Source organism: Sinocyclocheilus anshuiensis, unplaced genomic scaffold (genome assembly GCF_001515605.1).
Source record: "Sinocyclocheilus anshuiensis isolate Anshui unplaced genomic scaffold, SAMN03320099.WGS_v1.1 scaffold883, whole genome shotgun sequence".
Taxonomy (NCBI): domain Eukaryota; kingdom Metazoa; phylum Chordata; class Actinopteri; order Cypriniformes; family Cyprinidae; genus Sinocyclocheilus; species Sinocyclocheilus anshuiensis.
The window spans coordinates 545,230-563,459 of NW_015547678.1; the positions used below are offsets into that span (position 1 = coordinate 545,230).

Sequence of the window (18,230 nt, forward strand, 5' to 3'; positions counted from 1 at the left end):
AAAAAAAAAAAAAATTTTATCAGCACATATCTTTACTAACACGATGGAATTGTGGTCACATTTACCATTGTTCAGCAATGTTTGGGAAGTGAAATCTAGTCATTTCAGAGTATTTCATGTGAGGATGAAAGATTTCGCCATGCAGATTTTGCATCGGGTTCAAGTTGGTCACAGATTTGCCGCGTTGACCAACAAAAAAAGCTGCTTGGTTTGAAATTTGTGCTTCACACATTGCTACACTACTGACAATAGACAATGAACCTTTTTTGCTAATGTGACCGCATTAACCTACTTTTGCCACTTAAGTTTAAATCAGAGATGTCATTAATTGCACTGTTTGTTGTTTTGTAATGCAATGAGCTATGCTAATTAAAAAGCAACTGTAATATGCAACAGAAAAACCATTGCTAACATTCTAGTCTAGCCGAACAAAGTCTGCAAAAACTAGCCAAGAAATTGTGTTTTTAAAACAATCCAAAAGGTACTTTTCCCACCCATCTGTGAAACTCGTTTCCAAACAAAAGGTCCTCGGGAAATAAATTGTGTTTAATATTTTACAATAATGACGGTCCTCGCTGGCCGTGGAGAGTTGTGAGGCTGTAATTTGCACTGTACTCTTTGAGAGTGGACCTTTAAGACTCCAATCTGTTCAGCTGCGTTCCAGCCATTTTGTGCTTTTAGAGAAGCCCCTCTCCATCAGAGAGTGAGCAGGCAGAGAAAAAAGGGAAAGAGACTCAGAGAAAAAGAGAGCGGGGCGTCTGGGGGAGGGGTGTATAGGATTTGAGGGGATGTGTACTGTTCTAGGGGCTTTGTGGACTCCCAAATGTCTCCCACAGGCCACAGGTCCCAGCTCTCTCTCCCCCTTTTAGTCTCTTTACCTGGCTCTCTCGCTCTCTCTTTAGTGGCCTGAGGAGAACAGAAGGGTGGGGGCTTTGCAAACAGCACAGATCCATTATCGACCACTCTGCTGGAGGAGCCTGGCCTCATCCTTAGATTGAGATTTATTGAGCTGAAGAAATAGTCCATCACACGCCGAGACGCACTCACACACGCCCGTGCTTAAAGTAAAACGACAAAACGGATTTTAGAAGTTGATCTGTTTGCAGCTATTATTTCTTAATGTATTGTCACTCGTCACTTAGCAACATGAATATTCATGTGGAAAGGGAAGAGGGGTAGCACTCATCCAACCCTCCTCCTCCGCCGAGGCTTATTGTTCACTCAGCCATTCTTCTAAACCAGTGAAGCGTGGCAAATTTAAAACACACCTTTACCGATGACAGAGACCTGCCCTGCTTTCCGTGTCAATCCAGTTGCTGTTTTAATCCACTCCGCCTCAGAGGAGGAATGCTGAGACACAAAAAGACTACAGGCAAAATGTTAATATTACACACGCGCTCAGCTGTTTTCTTTAAGAGAGTGGTGGTGTTACCGTCGAGAAAACCCGTCGTATCATTGTTAAACGCAGACAGCCGCCGCGGTCATCCTTCAGCGTGCTTATCTTGAAATTAAAGTAGCCGCAGGAATGCAATAATGAAACGGTAGGGGGTTCGGACCAGGTGCTGACTTCACACTCCATGTGTCGCATTCACACCCCTCTCTTCCTACATGACCGACAAGCGGCGAAGCGTAGACCTGTGCCGCTCATGTCACATCGTACTGGGAAGTGCTTCAGCGCAGGTGCTTCAGCTGGCACCAATGCCCTGTGTCAGGAGAAATAGGCCGGTCTTAACACTGCTCATCCAAATTTACACTGCTGCTCATTGAGACCTGCAGCTTCAAACACACACACACTTATTCTGCTCTTCTCTCATATGTCAAGCTTGCAAATTTTTGCCTCATCTCATAGCAAGAGATTAATACCTCTGGTCCGAATTAGATCAAACCTTGTGCGGCTGTGCCCTCAGAGTAGCAGGCAGAAAAAAGCAGACTCCCTCTGGGCTGGGAACAGAAGCCGTTTGACGAGTGTGGTACACTTAGTCTGTAGCAGCTTTCTAATTTGTAATTGGCAGGTGGTTCGATTTCACAAAAGCCTCTACAGTCTCCCTGTCATACAATGCTACACGAAGGGAAATTTCAGAATAGATCTGGCTCTTTTATTTCCAGCTATCGGCTTGGTACTAGGGATTTCTCTGCACACTGTTTGAAACATTGTAAAGAAAGAATTTCGGTGACACTTAAGCCTTTTATTTTGGGAAGAATAAAAGTGACATACGGGGGTTTAAAACGAAGAAACCAACAAAAGCACCCAACAACATGACTGTTTGAATATCTCAAACTAAATGCATTTTGTTTCACACTGTGTTATTATGCTGAACTAGCTATTCGCAACAGAGTTTATTTACATATAGAACTATTAAAAGGCACAGAAATAAAACAATTATTGGAAAGATCAGATATAGGGACACAGACATTTGAATTTTTGCAGTACATTTTTCCATGTTATGGCAGATAACCAATACATGTATCATATATTAAAATTTAAATATTTTCTATGTAGGCTATATATTAAAATACATACTATTTTGTCTAAATATAAAAAATATAACACAAATGTTTTAAACGCTACAGCAAAAATAACCTAAAATGTAAAAATATAAGAAATGACGGTGTACAAATAAATATGAACTGTTCAATAAGATAAAACGAGAAAAAAAAAAAGGGAGAAATTGTTAAGACAACAAATGTGGTAACGATCAGATAAAGGGTCATAAACAAAACAAAGATCTTTTTGGCACAAGAACCCTTAACATAAGTGACCCTGAGGGAAAAATAAATGCTACGAGTGTAAAATGTGTCCCTTTTAATTGACCGCATTTAATGATTTGATTTAGAAAGCAAAGCTTCTGTTCTCCCCTTCGAGACATGGATCTGAGGGTCTCCTTGTCGCCTGCTCTGCCTCTGCCTGCTTTTCATTCCCTATCGCTCTTTCTGTCTGCCTAAATCTTGAGACAGCTGGAAGAAGAGTGGAAGACATGCATGGAAAAGTTGTCTCTCAACATGGGGTGATACTGTTGCTGTCTCTTCAGAAGAGCAACAGGGAGATGAAGACTGCTGCTTGATGACTCACTCAGGTGGTCAAATGCTGTTAGTCTCACCTCGCTGAATAATACATGACTCTAAGCCAAGAGAGAGCCTGGTTTCTCCCCTCTGACAACAAACGGAGGAGGAGAAGTTTATTTCGGCGATGGCCCGAGCGCTCTTTTTGCAAAGGTGGTGCATGTCCATTTTCACCCCGCCAAGTCTATTGTGTTCATTCTTGACTGTGTTCCAGGGAAAGATCTGAAGCTTTGCTCGCCTGTTAGTGTTTCTATAACCTCTCTCTACTGTATCCACTGACAAACATGAAACGTACATCAACATCAAAAAGCTGATAATCAGGCAAAATTGCGAGCAGACAAAGCAGCAGTCTTGAAATGACATTACCGAGCTGACAAGGAATCCGCACAGCTCTGTGTGGATGTGAGGACAACGTGTCCAAGCTCCCGGTGGATATCTCAGCCTTACGGAAAAGACTGCAAGCTTTGGGTGGCTCCGTAATTAGCTGACAGCTGTCCAGACACCCACAGGCAGCCAGGAGAGAGAGATAGAGAAATAGAGGCCATCTTCAGGGACGTACTCATCGAAGAACTTTCGTAAATTCAACATCTATCAAGCACAGCTTGATGATGCAAACATGGCGGCGCGTTCACACGCTGCGGCTTCTCTCTCTCCCGATAGAAAGGTGTTTTCGTGTTTTTTGTCTTGTGAGTCGCAGTGTTTTTGTACGTATCTCCACTTCAATCATAACCCCAACCATAAGCTCTGTTCCAAAATCTAAGCTGCCTTGTTGTCTACACCCTACACAGTCAGCGGCCTAAGGAACCGCACAAGTGACTGAACCACAATGGCTCTAGATAGACAGCAAAAAAAAATTCCACTGACCACAATGCATTCTGGGATTGCCCATTCTGAGTAGGATACAAGCAATACTGCCTTAGACTTTGGGTAGGGAAGCACCAGTACCACACTATTATAACTTGATGAAAAAAATTATGATTACGATGATTATGATGATGATGATGATTAAAATAAAACTAGAAATAAATTGTAATAAAATTAAAAACTTTTAATTTTGATTTATTATTATTATATTATTTGTAGTTCATTATTGTTATTATTATTATTAATAATAATAATAATAATAATAATAAGCTGCTGGAAAATGCCATTTTAAATATAAAAAAAAAGTTTCCTAGTTTATTACAACCCTCTACAATGAGAGTAAATCACGCGCATGTGTGACTAAATCTTCACTCTGGGCGACTAAATGTCTAATATTAGCCACTGGCTAATAAATTCTCAGATTTTACTCACCAGTGTGTGAGTTGGAGGCTAACTATAAGTCTAGCACAGATATATTTTCACTCGCCAAACACTCTGACTGAGCGCTTCAGAGTCTCACTCTCCGTCAAGCGATCTGTGCTATTTTTCAGTTCATCTGAATGGATGCGCAGCGCACCTGTATTTGACGAACCGTAAACTCTAGTGTGAAGGTGCATGACTCGCCGTCGCTTTGTCTCACACACACACAAAGAAAGAGACAGAGCGAGAGAGTCTTATATACCATGTAGGATTTTACTCACCAGTGTGTGAGTTGGAGGCTAAGTATATGTTTAGCACAGATATATTTTCACTTGCCGAACACACTGACTGAGCAAGTTAGAGTTTCTATAAATATTATAGAAAAAAAGTAAATATTATTATTATCAGCATCTTATCAGTATTATTATTATTTTTTTTTACAGAAACACTGAATGACCAAAAAAGCACCACCACCAGTCCTAAATTCAGTTAAAATGTCTGCATTCATACATGGTTACCAAATTTTAATTCTAATTACTAAATTTCTATCATTAAATAATACTTGATTATCATAATATCATATTATAATGCTTGACTGACTGATGTTAAGAGTGTACTTTCAGATATTTAAAAAGCTGTGCCATTTTACAAACATATACAGTATTATACAGTATATATATAGTATATCAGTCTGGCGAGTAAACTAGAAAATTTACTAGCCAATGGCGATTCAATTGCCATGGTGTCCGTAGAGGGTTGTATTATTACAATGTTTTATTCTTATTAAAATAAAAATGACATTTTAATTTCCTTTTTAAAAGGAAAAAAAAAATTTAAGTTACATTAATAATGTAATAAAATAATTTTTTTAAGAATTTAGCTTACATTAATAACAAAAATAATAATAATAATAATAATAATAATAATAATAATAGTGAAAGTAAATCTAACTTCTAAAGATTAACCTGTGAGTGTTAGATGACAATAAAGGCAGTTTAATTGTAAAAATAGATGGAAATCAGCCTGCACAACTCAACATCCAACATCATCTGATATCCAATTTGAACTAATAATAAAATCTTAATATCAGCTGATAACTGATATAGGGCACTAATTTGGAGCAAATAATCATGCTGGTCTCCTTTTGGAACTGTGTTTGCATCCAGAGCGCATCTATGCTGCCTTAAAATGCTCTCTAGGTAGGCAGCCTGCTAGGTTTTGGAAGAGAGCTATAATGAGCACCATAAAGCCCACCCCAACCCTCAGCTAAGCCCACTGTGGACATTCACCTCTCTTTATTGTCAGCATTCTCATCACACGGGTGGGAGTGGTACTCATCCAGCCAATCCTGCTTGATGAGCTCTCCATTTTAAAAGCCAAATGGCAGCCAGGGAGACAAATTGCCGTCACAGTACAAGGACATCGGTGCGACTCCGGGTTGTAAAGACGGACTGCAGACAGCCACGGCCAGCTCGCAGAGGCCTGAGTATTGATCTCGTGTGTATAATCTCCCAGCTGGATCCATAAGCTGCCTCGGTGTAGCGAATATCCGCAAAGCTACAGGGAGCCTGGACACGAGAACGCCACTCAAAGGCCTGATCGATTCAGCTGCTTTACTCTTCCTTCCATCCGAGTGGCCCCGTCTGCAATACAAATGCCTCTCTATCTCTCTCTCCCCATCCAGATCACACTCCACTCACTCCTCTTTTCCATTCCTTCCTTCCTTCCTACCTTACCTTACCCATGCACACTCCATCTCTCCAACGACGTGCCTTATTTACTTTTTCAGACAACCTAATAAATGCATGCCAGCCAATCCTGCTTGATGAGCTCTCCATTTTAAAACCCAATTGGCAGCCAGGGAGACAAATTGCCGTCACAGTACAAGGACATCGGTGTGACTCTGGGTTGTAAAGACGGACTGCAGACAGCCACGGCCAGCTCGCAGAGGGCCTGAGTATTGATCTCATGTGTGTATAATCTCCCGGCTGGATCCATAAGCTGCCTTTGTGTAGCAAATATCCGCAAAGCTACAGGGAGCCTGGACACGAGAACGCCACTCAAAGGCCTGATCGATTCAGCTGCTTTACTCTTCCTTCCATCCGAGTGGCCCCGTCTGCAATACAAATGCCTCTCTATCTCTCTCTCCCCATCCAGATCACACTCCACTCACTCCTCTTTTCCATTCCTTCCTTCCTTCCTACCTTACCTTACCCATGCACACTCCATCTCTCCAACGACGTGCCTTATTTACTTTTTCAGACAACCTAATAAATGCATGCTAAGATTGCTATAAAAACGTTAGCGGGCAAAAAAGTATGAGGATGATCTCCGTGTTGGCTTTCAATATTACTTCCTCTTATCTAGTGTCATACGTGCACACGGCCGACTCTCTCGAGCCACAAAAGCGATTATTGTCTTGTTTCAGTTCTCTCCCTTGATTACACTCTCTCTTTTTCCGTTGGCTTCTCGCCGTTTTTAATACCCACTCCAAGGGTGGCCAGTTTTACATATTGTGTGTCACTAGACAAATATAAAAGGATTTAACATTTAGTAGGGTTTAATCCAGCACAGGTTTTGTGTCTACTTAAGCCTCCCAAATCAGATCTGATTGCAATAAGGCTGCAGCGACTGACGGCAAACTGAATGCATGCATATACGCCTAGACCAGCACGATTACATGAAATAAAGCTGAAATCGCAATATGGCTTAAATATGCACGCATTTTACATGATCCAGTGTTTTAGAGTGGCTCGGTTCACAGATTTTAAAATATTTTATAGAAATCTTACATATATATATATATATATATATATATATATACACAGTGGCATGCGAAAGTTTGGGAACTTCTTGCAGAATCTGTGAAAATGTGAATAATTTTAACAGAATAAGAGAGATCATACAAAATGCATATCATTTTTTTATTTAGTACTGTCTTGAGTAAGATATTTTACATAAAAGATGTTTACATATAGTCCACAAGACAAAAAAATAGCTGAAATTGTTAAAATAACCATATATATATATATATGCGTGTAAAACATTTTTATACACCAAATCATAATCATGTAGCCCTACATTCACCAAACATGCACTTACATAAAGCACATTGTCTTTGAAGCATTAACATAAGTTTTACGATGCATTTATGATGTGTAGGACAGTGAAAGTCAACTGAAAGGTTTGCTGTATAAACAGCAAATTGTAAATTCACTAAAATGACAATAATCATCTACTGTGGTGGAATTAAGATTCCATTTTTTTTAAATGACAAAGGCACTTTAAAGCAGCCATCCTCAAAACATGGTGACATCCCTTTCTATTCTCCACTGCAGCACTGACAAAATCAACTAACATGCCTCAGACATGTGATTCAATTCAGTCTTATCTAAAGCAGCGCAGCGGTACTCTCCAAAACAGAGCAGGGAAGGGGTCTGCTGGGTTATTACCGAAAGAGAGCTTCAGCAACTGTGTTTTCAAGGACCTTCAGCATATAATGCCTCCAACCCGATTCCACTGGGGCAACGGCTGGAGGAAGAGGAGGAGGGGGGCAACCGTCACACCATTCCCAACCTTCCCCCTCTGAGCAAATGCATCTCTAAACAGAAGAGATGGGGTGAAGAGACAGGGCTCTAGACAAAAAAAATCGAGTAAGGAGCCATTGGCTCCTATAAGAAAAAAAACTTAGGCGCCAAATTATTTTTTTAGGTGCCACAGAATAAAGGGGTTTTATTACATTTGTTTTTTTTTTTACATTTGAACATTTCAATCATACTGTCATGTGTTTGTCTCATCTTTTCTTGACTTTATCAGCATTTTAATCCATCTTGTAGATGACCTGGGAACTAAGGTTCACTTAAAGTGGGAACAAAATGTCTTATCCAACTTGAAATATACAGTCAAGCAATGTTTATTACACAGAATCTGTACCAATATCATGGTCCATAAGCATCACTTGGGTACTGAGTGTAGTTTAGGCTCCTCCTCAATGCATCCTGTAAATGCTGTCATACACTCTTAAAAATAAAGGTGCTTCACGATGCCATAGAAGAACCTTTTTTGTCTAAATGGTTTCATAAAGAACCTTTAACATCTGAAGGACCTTCATGTTTCACAAAAGGTTCGTGGCGAAAGAAGGTTCTTCAGATTATAAAAAGTCGAGAAAGAGATGGTTCTTTAAAGAACCTTTGACTGAATGGTTCTTTGTGGAACCAAAAATGGTTCTGTGAAGAACCTTTTAAGCACCTTTATTTTTAAATGTGTATGTCTTTCACACTTTCAGTCTTAATTAGTAAAATGCAATTTTATAGGACGAGTTGAATCATGTAGACAACAGGTTAAGTAAAAATATTAATATGCAATAGCGCATAAATATAGCAGAACGCTCCTCTTTAAATTAATTTTTCTAGCTGACTGATGAGCTTATGGACACCGAATGGTTATTCTGAGGTATTACGTTGCAATGTTTACAAGCTTTACACGTTTTCCGCAGTTTGAAACACTGAATGAGCTTTTACATGAGACATTTCAGTAAGTTGTACCTACTATAGGCTCTCTTATAAAATAACCTACCTTTTGATGTTAATTCATGTTCATTATGTACTATAGTAGTAAAGACAAGGATTAAATGAGTTCACTTGCCACTTGAACTGAGGAGCTGTCGCGATCGCGCCTGCCGCATTAAAGAGCGACAAAACTATTTATTGTTTGAATTTCGTTATGAATTTGGCATAATTTTAAAGCTGATACTTTGTTTATTAAAAAGTAACAAAGCACAAAGCTTTTTGCGATTACTGGACGGCATATGAAGTTCACGCATTAACAGAACACAGCATAGACTAAGATCTTGATAAGAAGAAGCCATATTAGTAATGATTATAAACGAGAATTGTTAACGATATTGCCAATATCCACATAGCTGACAGCTTTACCTGTTATAGTTTGTTCAAGTTGTGCACAAAATAGACGTTGCTTTTCCGCACTTTCACTTTGCACATCTCCGTCATTTCGATCTCTCTCGCGCTGTACAGGTGAGCTGCGTTTAGCAGACTGTGTGCGACAATGCTGCTGTGCGGCAGAGATGAGGACTGTTTGAAACTCTTTTTTCCACTAAAACTTCTCAGTTTAATACGTGAACATAAAAGATGTGATCGCAAAACAATCAGGAAAAAAGGCATTACATGCACATTTTTAAGTTATAACATGTAAATATATATAGTCAGTCACCAGTGGCGACCTCAGCAAAAACTTTACTCGCAAATTAATAATTTTGGTCACAGTCTGGAGCCCTGAGAGACGAGATTGGAAATTACGCATTGGCTATAATTTGACGTCTTCGCATTAAATAACTAAGCATACTGCTTGACCTTTCTGTTGCTGCTAAATAAATGAAAGACATGGCGAGGATGATTTAGGACTACGGCAGCTGCGCTACACAGCCGTGCCTTGCCCTCCGCCGGAGTGTTGACATTTCCCCCCAGCCTCATGTACAACCAATTTCTAAACAGCAGGTGAAAGAGAGGCCATGTTTACAGCGCAGGAAAAGGTTATTGCTCTGGTCTAGGCTCAATCTCAGCGCCTAATAAAGACCTAATGTGGACCGTTTCGCCTTTTCTGCCGCTCACTGAAAAATATAAAGAAAAACAAGAATCTAATGTGTGCTTTGGAAAGCTAAGTGTGAAAAATATGACCGTTTCAAGCATCATCACACTGATTTCTTCTGCATTTTCATCAAGAAGCAGTGAATTTATTTGGTCAAGCACAGCAGTCAATGAAAATGCGTTTGCGGTGACATGTTTATGCTATGCTAAAGCACCATTTTTAGCAATGCTAACAAAATATTGGCAAATACATACTTGCTGTCCAATGGCATGCTTAATTACAACCGCCTCAAATTCCTTCAGCTGAAACAAAAACTACGAGTCAGACATACAAAAAGTATTGTACAAGCAAAACTCACCGCCAGGTCTGTAAACAACATCATCCTCCGTAATGAAGGAAGTGATCTCGCCATTCTCCATTCGCTCATAGCGCGACTTCTTCTTGGGTAGCTTTTTCTTGCCCTTTTTATTGGCCTCCTCGGCGGTGGCAGCCCCAGGCGTCTCATTGTCGTCGTCCTCACTGTGTTCGCTCTCTGCATAGTTCTTAGCTCCGCCCTCTAGCGTGCAACTGCGCCGTGGCCGCGAGCTCTCGCTTTCGCGTGTTTTGTCCCGCTTTTCGCGATCTCTGTCCCGGTCCCGGTCGCGCTCCCTCTCCTTGTCCTTCTCTTTGTCGGCAGTCATGATTCGCCACGTGCCTTCTTCTGTCCTCTCACGGCTGGGCCTCCGTGAAAGGTAGACTGTGAGCCTGGGCTTCAGTCTTCTGAATTTACCAATCAAATCCAGGGAAAATTTGGCCACACCAACAACCCCAGTGTTTCAGAAGAGCTGAATAGAGAAAATAAAGACATTGTTAGAGAGGTAAATAAAGTGACACTTTTTTGTTCTATATGAATGCATTTTCTTCGTACAGGGACACTTCATCACACAATTAAAAATCATTTTAATATTTTTTTGGAGGGAGCAGAAAAACAATGTCAGGGTGATATAGCTATTCTGATATTACAGTGAAGACAAAAAACTCCCAAAAGAATAATTTTTTGTAGTAACGTGCGGCAACATGCAGTAAAAATCCATAAAAACAGGAAATGATATGCAGACCCACATGACTCTGTCAAAGTCGATAAGTCTCTTGAAATATCACAATTTGACCTTTTTTTAAACAAGACAAAGTTAGATGTAAAATGTCATTTGGTGCAGCTCCCCCAAAAATTAATGAATAAATTAATGAGAAAATACGATTTCATAAAATAGTCAGCACCAATACCCTCGTGGGCAGCGCGGCGACATATCACCGATATGCTTTTGGTGTCCTGAGTTCGAGTCCCAGCTCGTAGACCTTTCTCAACCCCCACTCCTACCACTTCACTTCCTCTCTACATTACTGTTTTATCCTAATAAAAGACAAAAACGCCTTTTATTAGGAAACACCTTTTATTATAATATAAATAAAATAAAAAAATAAAAAATAATCACAACATATTTACAAATTACACAAATTAAGTTAAAACAATTAAAATTAAGATGTGTATACTCGCGCATTCAAAGTGAAAGAAAAATTTGACTTTTTACTTGACGGTTACACCATTAACAAAGATGCAGGCTTTTAAATAGGCTTTTTACAAATTCCGTAACACATAGTGGGAGATATTTGTAAACCCAAGGGCCTGTTGATACTCCTGCAATAGGTTTAATCAATCACAGCCAGCGAGCAGCGCTGTGACGTCGTGCAGCAAAAGGAACATCAATCGGCGGTAGTATTGTCACTGTACCAAAATGTCAGTATTCAGTACCAATACCAGTGAAAATCCAAGGTTCTCGGTACCAAAGCAAAACACAAAAACACGCTAATTAAAAAATTTGACTATACTTTAATTTAATCCAAACTGTGTACATATTTAATTTTCAAGGACTTTTGAAAACCTTCTAGACTTATTCAGCCAAGAAGAACAACTACGTTAGCTAAAAAAAAAAAAAAAAGCCCAGAATTGCTTTTGACACAAACAATGTTAACCATTTGTACATTCTCTAACACACATATTTTAGATTCACAATTTAAAAGCCTCTGGTGTGTAAAAATAGTAAATATCATTATTTCCTCCTGTTTTTTTACCCTAATAAAAGTTATAGGAGCATTAAATAGTTAAAGAAACTTAATTCTAATGCTCATTATACTAGCGTTAGCCGAGCTTATGCTAACGATTAACTACTCTAATAACAGCTTCATTTCAATCCTACATTCAAATTAAAATATTGAATAATATTCATAACAGAAGCGGTGTTTCCCACAGACTTGCACTCTATTTGCAAATTCATTCTCTGCCAGCAGGAGGCACTTGGAGAGCGGGAAAGATAGAGGTTTCCCCGGTAACGGCTGTAATCAAATAAGCTCTGTGCTCACAAAGGCTGCTCAGGCATTACAGGCAAGATTAAATGAAAATGACATCAATAATTTTCTGAAGACAGTCGGTTTCCTTCAGAAACACAGTGATATAAAAACACCCGCGCCGGGTTTCGACTTTGACACGTGCAGTGCTCATGTTTATTCAACGGCCTCCTTTTCATGTCACCACGTCTCAGTGCTTTTATGAAGAGAACGCATCTGCGCACCTTTCGGATAGCGCATCAAGAACTGGGTTGACCGGGTACTCGGTACCACCAGTACTTAAAACCTGGTACCGTAACGTTTACATTTTTTTAGTACCGACTCGGTACCGAAGTACCGGGTCTTTTGACAACACTAATCGGCGGTCTTCTCCACAGCAGCGGTGCACGTCCTCAGGAGAGCTCTGAGCACAGCTATATCAAAAGAGCACAAACTTCAAGCTGCCTGCTCTATTCCCCAGCTCAGTTTTGCCTGTCGATGAAAAGCAGCACTATATTTCCCCGCACAGTGACCTAAACAGGATTCCCCACTGCATTATCAAATAGGCTCAGCTGCACGTTTTACAGGGTATTAGGCTTATATAGACCTTCGCACAACTAGCCAGCTCAGGCTATGGAGAATTCCTTACAAGCAATATGTTAGACTGGAATAAGACCCGGCGCTCCCTCCAGGCCACAGTGTTTGTTGGTTGTGCATGCTGGTCAGACTAACTACAGCCTGGCCAGAGGCGGCCCTACCTCAGCTAGCACAGCGATCACCCGTGGAAATCAGAACAGACAGGCACGGAGAAGAAAACCTGGCAGGAGACTCAGACAGAAAACCGCTTTGGATCAAATCCTGTTTTTACAACGCTTGCTGCTACTTGCCTCTTTTAAGTCAACATTCATAAAAGTAAAGATCAATCTTTCGTTGGCCGAAAAGCGCAAAGAGGAAAAACAAAACGAGACCTCCAATACGAGAGCATGAAATGGCTACGTAACGAAGTGCACTTGAAAGGTTTTGCGCCTTTTCCCCCCTCTTCAGGTAAACGGGAAAGTAAAGATTACAGCCTCTGGTGCAGCTAAACCTGACAACTGCCGAAAAAGCTACAGCGAGTGAATTTGGATATGCGAGGAGCCTGCGGGAGGACAGCAGCAGGACAGAATTGGGCTGTTTGTCAGTGTGAGAGGTGTTTATAGAGCAGGTATAAAAATGAAGAGAAATGGCTTATGACAGGCACACTGGTGCAGTTGACAAGCAGTCCAGTCAATGGCAGCCTGTCATCTTGAGTAGACGGCAACTGACGGGGCAGCTGCTCTCCTCATCAACCTCCAACACTACAGACTGATTACAGTGCTGCGCCACCACGTCACGGCCCGATTAATCACCTTATGATGAGTTACCGCGCTGACCGCCAGTCTGAACACACAAAAACACATACATACACTAACCAGAAATGTTTCTATAAACACTGAGTGTTTTTTTTTTATTATGTGTGTGTTTTCTTCAAGTCACTTTGAATCACAGCAAAACTATGCATTTTCAAACTCGACAACTTGGTGGGCTGCTAAAATGACTTGTTGGTAGGGGTGTGCGATATATATCGTCTGCGATAATATCGTAATTGTTGTTTTAGTCACAGACGATATATATTGCACACCCCTAGTTGAGGTGCATTTCACAATTTTAAACTTAAAAATATGATAGTGACCTAATATAATTTAAAAAGCATGGAATGAAAGTCCGAGAAGGTTTTACCATGCAAAAAGTTAAAAAACGAATGCAAGCAAAATATATTTTTAAAAGAATAAGAAAAAGAATCTATAAAAACTAGTCAATCTCATTATTAAATAGTTGGATGAGAAAATATATACACCCAATATATTAAAAATAGTTTTAAACAGCAGTACAAACAGTAACTTTGATTAAAAAAGTAAAAACATAAGATAAATATGAGAATGTGATGTGGCACAATGTCAAAAAAACATGGTATAAATGTCAGAGAAGTTCAGTCTCTGTTGAAAAATGAGAAAATATAGTATACCCAAGACTTATCCAAAATAGTTTTAAATAGCAGTACATACAGTACCACTGTAACTTTGATTAAAAACAAATGTTAACAAAATAATAAAAATAAAACACAAAAAAATAAATAAAAAAAATCCACTAAAATAAAAAAACGATATAAAAAAAAAACAACTTAACAGCACAAGGACTACATTGAAAGGTTGTCAAGAAAACAAGTTTTATGGTGGTAGCATCTTGATACTATTTGGTGACCAAAATATATTAGCTGGAATCATACTGTAAGATGATAAAGGTGTCAAGAGTCAAGACAACCCTTACTGCCTTAGGCTGTACAACCACACCTCACATGATGAATAACTTACAACCACAGAAAGGTCAGCAATCCACACATTCTCCATGTAAAGAGCGTCTTATTTATACCAACAGGAGCATAAGCAACCAGTGATAAGCAGCGGCTGCAGTGAGGTTCACAGCAGCGACTAGCAACAATGCAGCGGTTCATGTGGCGTCTGAATGGTGACCAGGACCAATTAAGCAATGGCGAGTACTCCCCTCAACAGTACCCACAGATGAATAACTCGCTTTGGGGCAGGTGAGGCTTGAAGCCATTACACATCAATCACCAGTGCAGGACCTTTTGAAAGATACCAGCTGTCTTAATGGAAAAGGGAGGGAGAGAGGCAGGGAGGAAGAAAAATCAGCCATTTGTGAAAGCTGGTGAAAAAAAAAAAAAGCTTCAGGGGTCTCAGCCAACAGCACCTATTTTACCATTTCCATTACTGCAATGAAGTCAAGGGGTGTGAGCCAGGAGGTTTTAAATAAAAATACATTTCTCCTGCAGAGCAGCGGATAAATTAGAGCTTCTCACCCCTCCAACCACCCAGTTGCTCTCCCACTCTTAACACATCACCTCACAATGGGCACGCAGTAGGGCTCTATTACAAAACACACTCCTTTTTCAACATTACTCTTTCATGCTGCATTTTTTATTCATCCTAAATCACTCTCCTATTACGCCAATAGCCCATGCATTCATCTCTGGGATTTGAGGTAAAAGCCAATAAAGGGTCAAACAAACACAAATGCTATTTCCCCCAAGAAACCCCAACTGCCAGGTGCTTCATTTGCAAATATAGTCAAAGATTGCCTTGGATAGGTAAAGTCAACAAGCAGACGGCAACAAGATATTTGGTGATCCCTGATCGGTATTTTCAATCGGTGCATTATGAAACGCAGACGTTTAACTGGCGAGGATTACTGACGGCTTTCCAGAAGGAAGTTGTGAAATACACGTCTGATGTGATTGTTTTCGCCGAGCGAGATTAGCCTTGGAACATATCAAACAACACATTATCTGCAATACGAGTAACTGAGATTTATCAGACAAATGTCTCGTTCGAAGCTCATCCAAGAGAGCTACTCTGAAAACAGCCTTGTTGAAATCAATCTATTTTGCCAGAGAGCCAAAGTGAAAAGCTCGATAAATAAATAAATAGACATCTGAAGCAGAACTCCAACAACAACAAAAAAACACTAAAATCTGGTGTCGAGTTATCAAAGAGATTTCTGTTATTGCTGATGAAAGCATCACACTGACTCTGTATTGTGTGAAATTATGACTCGCAGCAGTTCAATTCCAATAGCTTCACATGATCACACAGCAGAAGCATGTACAATCCGTACTAAAAAAATTAAGATTCACACCATCGGTCCGCTAATAACAGCATCTTTATCTGATGGCACACATTTATTCTGAAACCGTTCCTACTCGAAAAATGTATACCGAATAAAACCCAGCCTACTCTAAATATTAATGGCCACTACTGACTATTTCTAACAATTACTCAGTGCTCCTCAATAAATGGTGACTTTATTGATATGGTTTTGTAGTACGGTGGAGGACCCTCTCCACACGAGAACTGTTTTTATTGAGTTTTAAATTGCGCCGACAGGCTGATGGATCTTTAAGCATTACCAAAGCCAGTTCCATTAAGTGAAATAATGCGAGAAAAGGCCTTCCTTCAAAGCATAACTCTATAAAGACTCGCATTATATACAGCCTAACATCTATGTATTCGGTTCTTTTACTGCAGCCTTCAAGAACAAACAGACTTTTGTAACTTCTGAGATCTTAACCGAAAGTGGAGTTACAGATGGTCATGGTCAAGACAAACACTGCAGAACTCCTTTTAACATCTGAGATTTCGACATCGAAAGCACTAGAAATGTTGCATGAAACAAAGCAATGTTTTTATTTGTATAGATAAAAATACATTTGCAGAATGAGATTAGGGATGGGCGATATGGGCTTAAAAATATATCACGATAATTTCTGATATTTATTGCGATAACGATATCAATGACGATAATTTAGGGAATCCTGTTTCTTTAGAGCAGTGGTCACCAACCTTTTTAGGCCCAAGATCCCTGACCTCGGCCTTTATGAAAGATAAGATCTACCTATTGAAGAATTGATAGAAAAAGACATCCCAGATTGTACTTCAAATTTGAGGCCTTTTACTTAGCATTTCAATTAGTGATGTGCCGGTCATAGCTGATTCAGAATTTCTTTTCTTTCTTTCTTTTTTTTTTTTAACTAGCAAATTGGACTCTGATACTGATACTGATTTTTAAGCAAATTTATTTATTGGCTATTTGCGTTATAACAAACAAACTGGCTTTAAACTAAAATATCTAGCCATTTGAAATTAGAGGCAACCACTGCATTTTAATCACGATCTGCACGGGCAGTTGTTTTTGATTTGATTTAGCTTAATTTCAGGATTTAAACCAAAAACAGAATGGTCTGACTTTAGGTGTTATTTATTTATTTGCTGCATAAAACATCTGCGCGAAACAAAAACAGCAGGTCTGAATGAGACGCAGGTTGCCAGGTTTTCGCAATAAAACTAATCCAATCGGGTTTCGAGGGGGGTTCCCCTGTAAAAATCGCATTCCGGGGGTAAAATACACATTTTTAGGCGGGGATCTTCAAGTATTGTCGCACTGTACAGCCCTATCCAAACCTGTTCCAGATTGTTGAAGGAGCTGCTCAATTTCACGTCCGCCTTCCTTCACATCACTCCACACAGTCGCACACAGAAATGTCAACAACTAGACTTTATCATTATTATCGCGGGAAAACAAATTCTTATCGTGTGGAGAATTTTACCGGTATATCGCAAACTATAAGATATCGCCCATCCCTAAATGAGATATTTGATTCATTTGGATTTTGGTATTTGGCAATATGATTACATTTTTAGAATATTAATGCTTACAAAACATGTCTATTTATTTATTTATGTATAATATATATTACACATTTTGTCCTATATAAACAGGTATCAATATGCACAGAGGTTTATACATATGCATACACAATTAGGCTTAAAAAAGCCCCTGATTTGATATGAGAGCAATAATACTTTCAAATATGCACTTATACATTTCAGGAAAAAAGAGGCTATTTGAATATCCTCTTTAATGTCTAATCAACAGCTACCCCTCTACTTTAATATACAGTCATATTCAGATCTCATGAGGGCATCTTACACAAACACTGGCTGGAAATTAATTCTACACATCTCCGTAGCCTCTGTAACTACACAAACGTTGATTTATATAGAGAAATCAGTTGGCTAATCTGAGTCCTGAGGAGTCAGTAAAACAGAGGCTGAAGGCTAGGCTCCAAGCAATCAGAGTATGTGAGAGTAAGTGGTTGTGTGCGCGCGAGTGTGTATTCCCTCTGCACAATTCCCGGAGGGGCCGGCTCCCCATCAGCGCTCGTGTCTATTATCGGCATCGTGCCAGAGAGTAACTTCATTTCACACTGTAAGACACAAACACAGTGCAAACCACATTGAGGGCTAGTTTGTCCGTGTGGCAGAAAG

The 18,230-nt window shown here is 39.7% G+C and overlaps 1 protein-coding gene across 4 annotated transcripts in view; it reads right to left on the minus strand.

Annotated features, from left to right (window-relative positions):
- The window catches only part of LOC107703059 (arginine-glutamic acid dipeptide repeats protein-like), a 177,021-nt gene that overhangs the window by 88,620 nt on the left and 70,171 nt on the right, over nucleotides 1–18,230 (minus strand). For all 4 annotated transcript variants that reach the window (XM_016505553.1, XM_016505554.1, XM_016505555.1 and 1 more), the window contains exon 2: nucleotides 10,307–10,772. In XM_016505553.1, coding sequence (XP_016361039.1) covers nucleotides 10,307–10,628 — 322 coding nt within the window. In that variant the 5' untranslated portion in view covers nucleotides 10,629–10,772. The remainder of the gene's footprint in view (nucleotides 1–10,306; nucleotides 10,773–18,230) is intronic.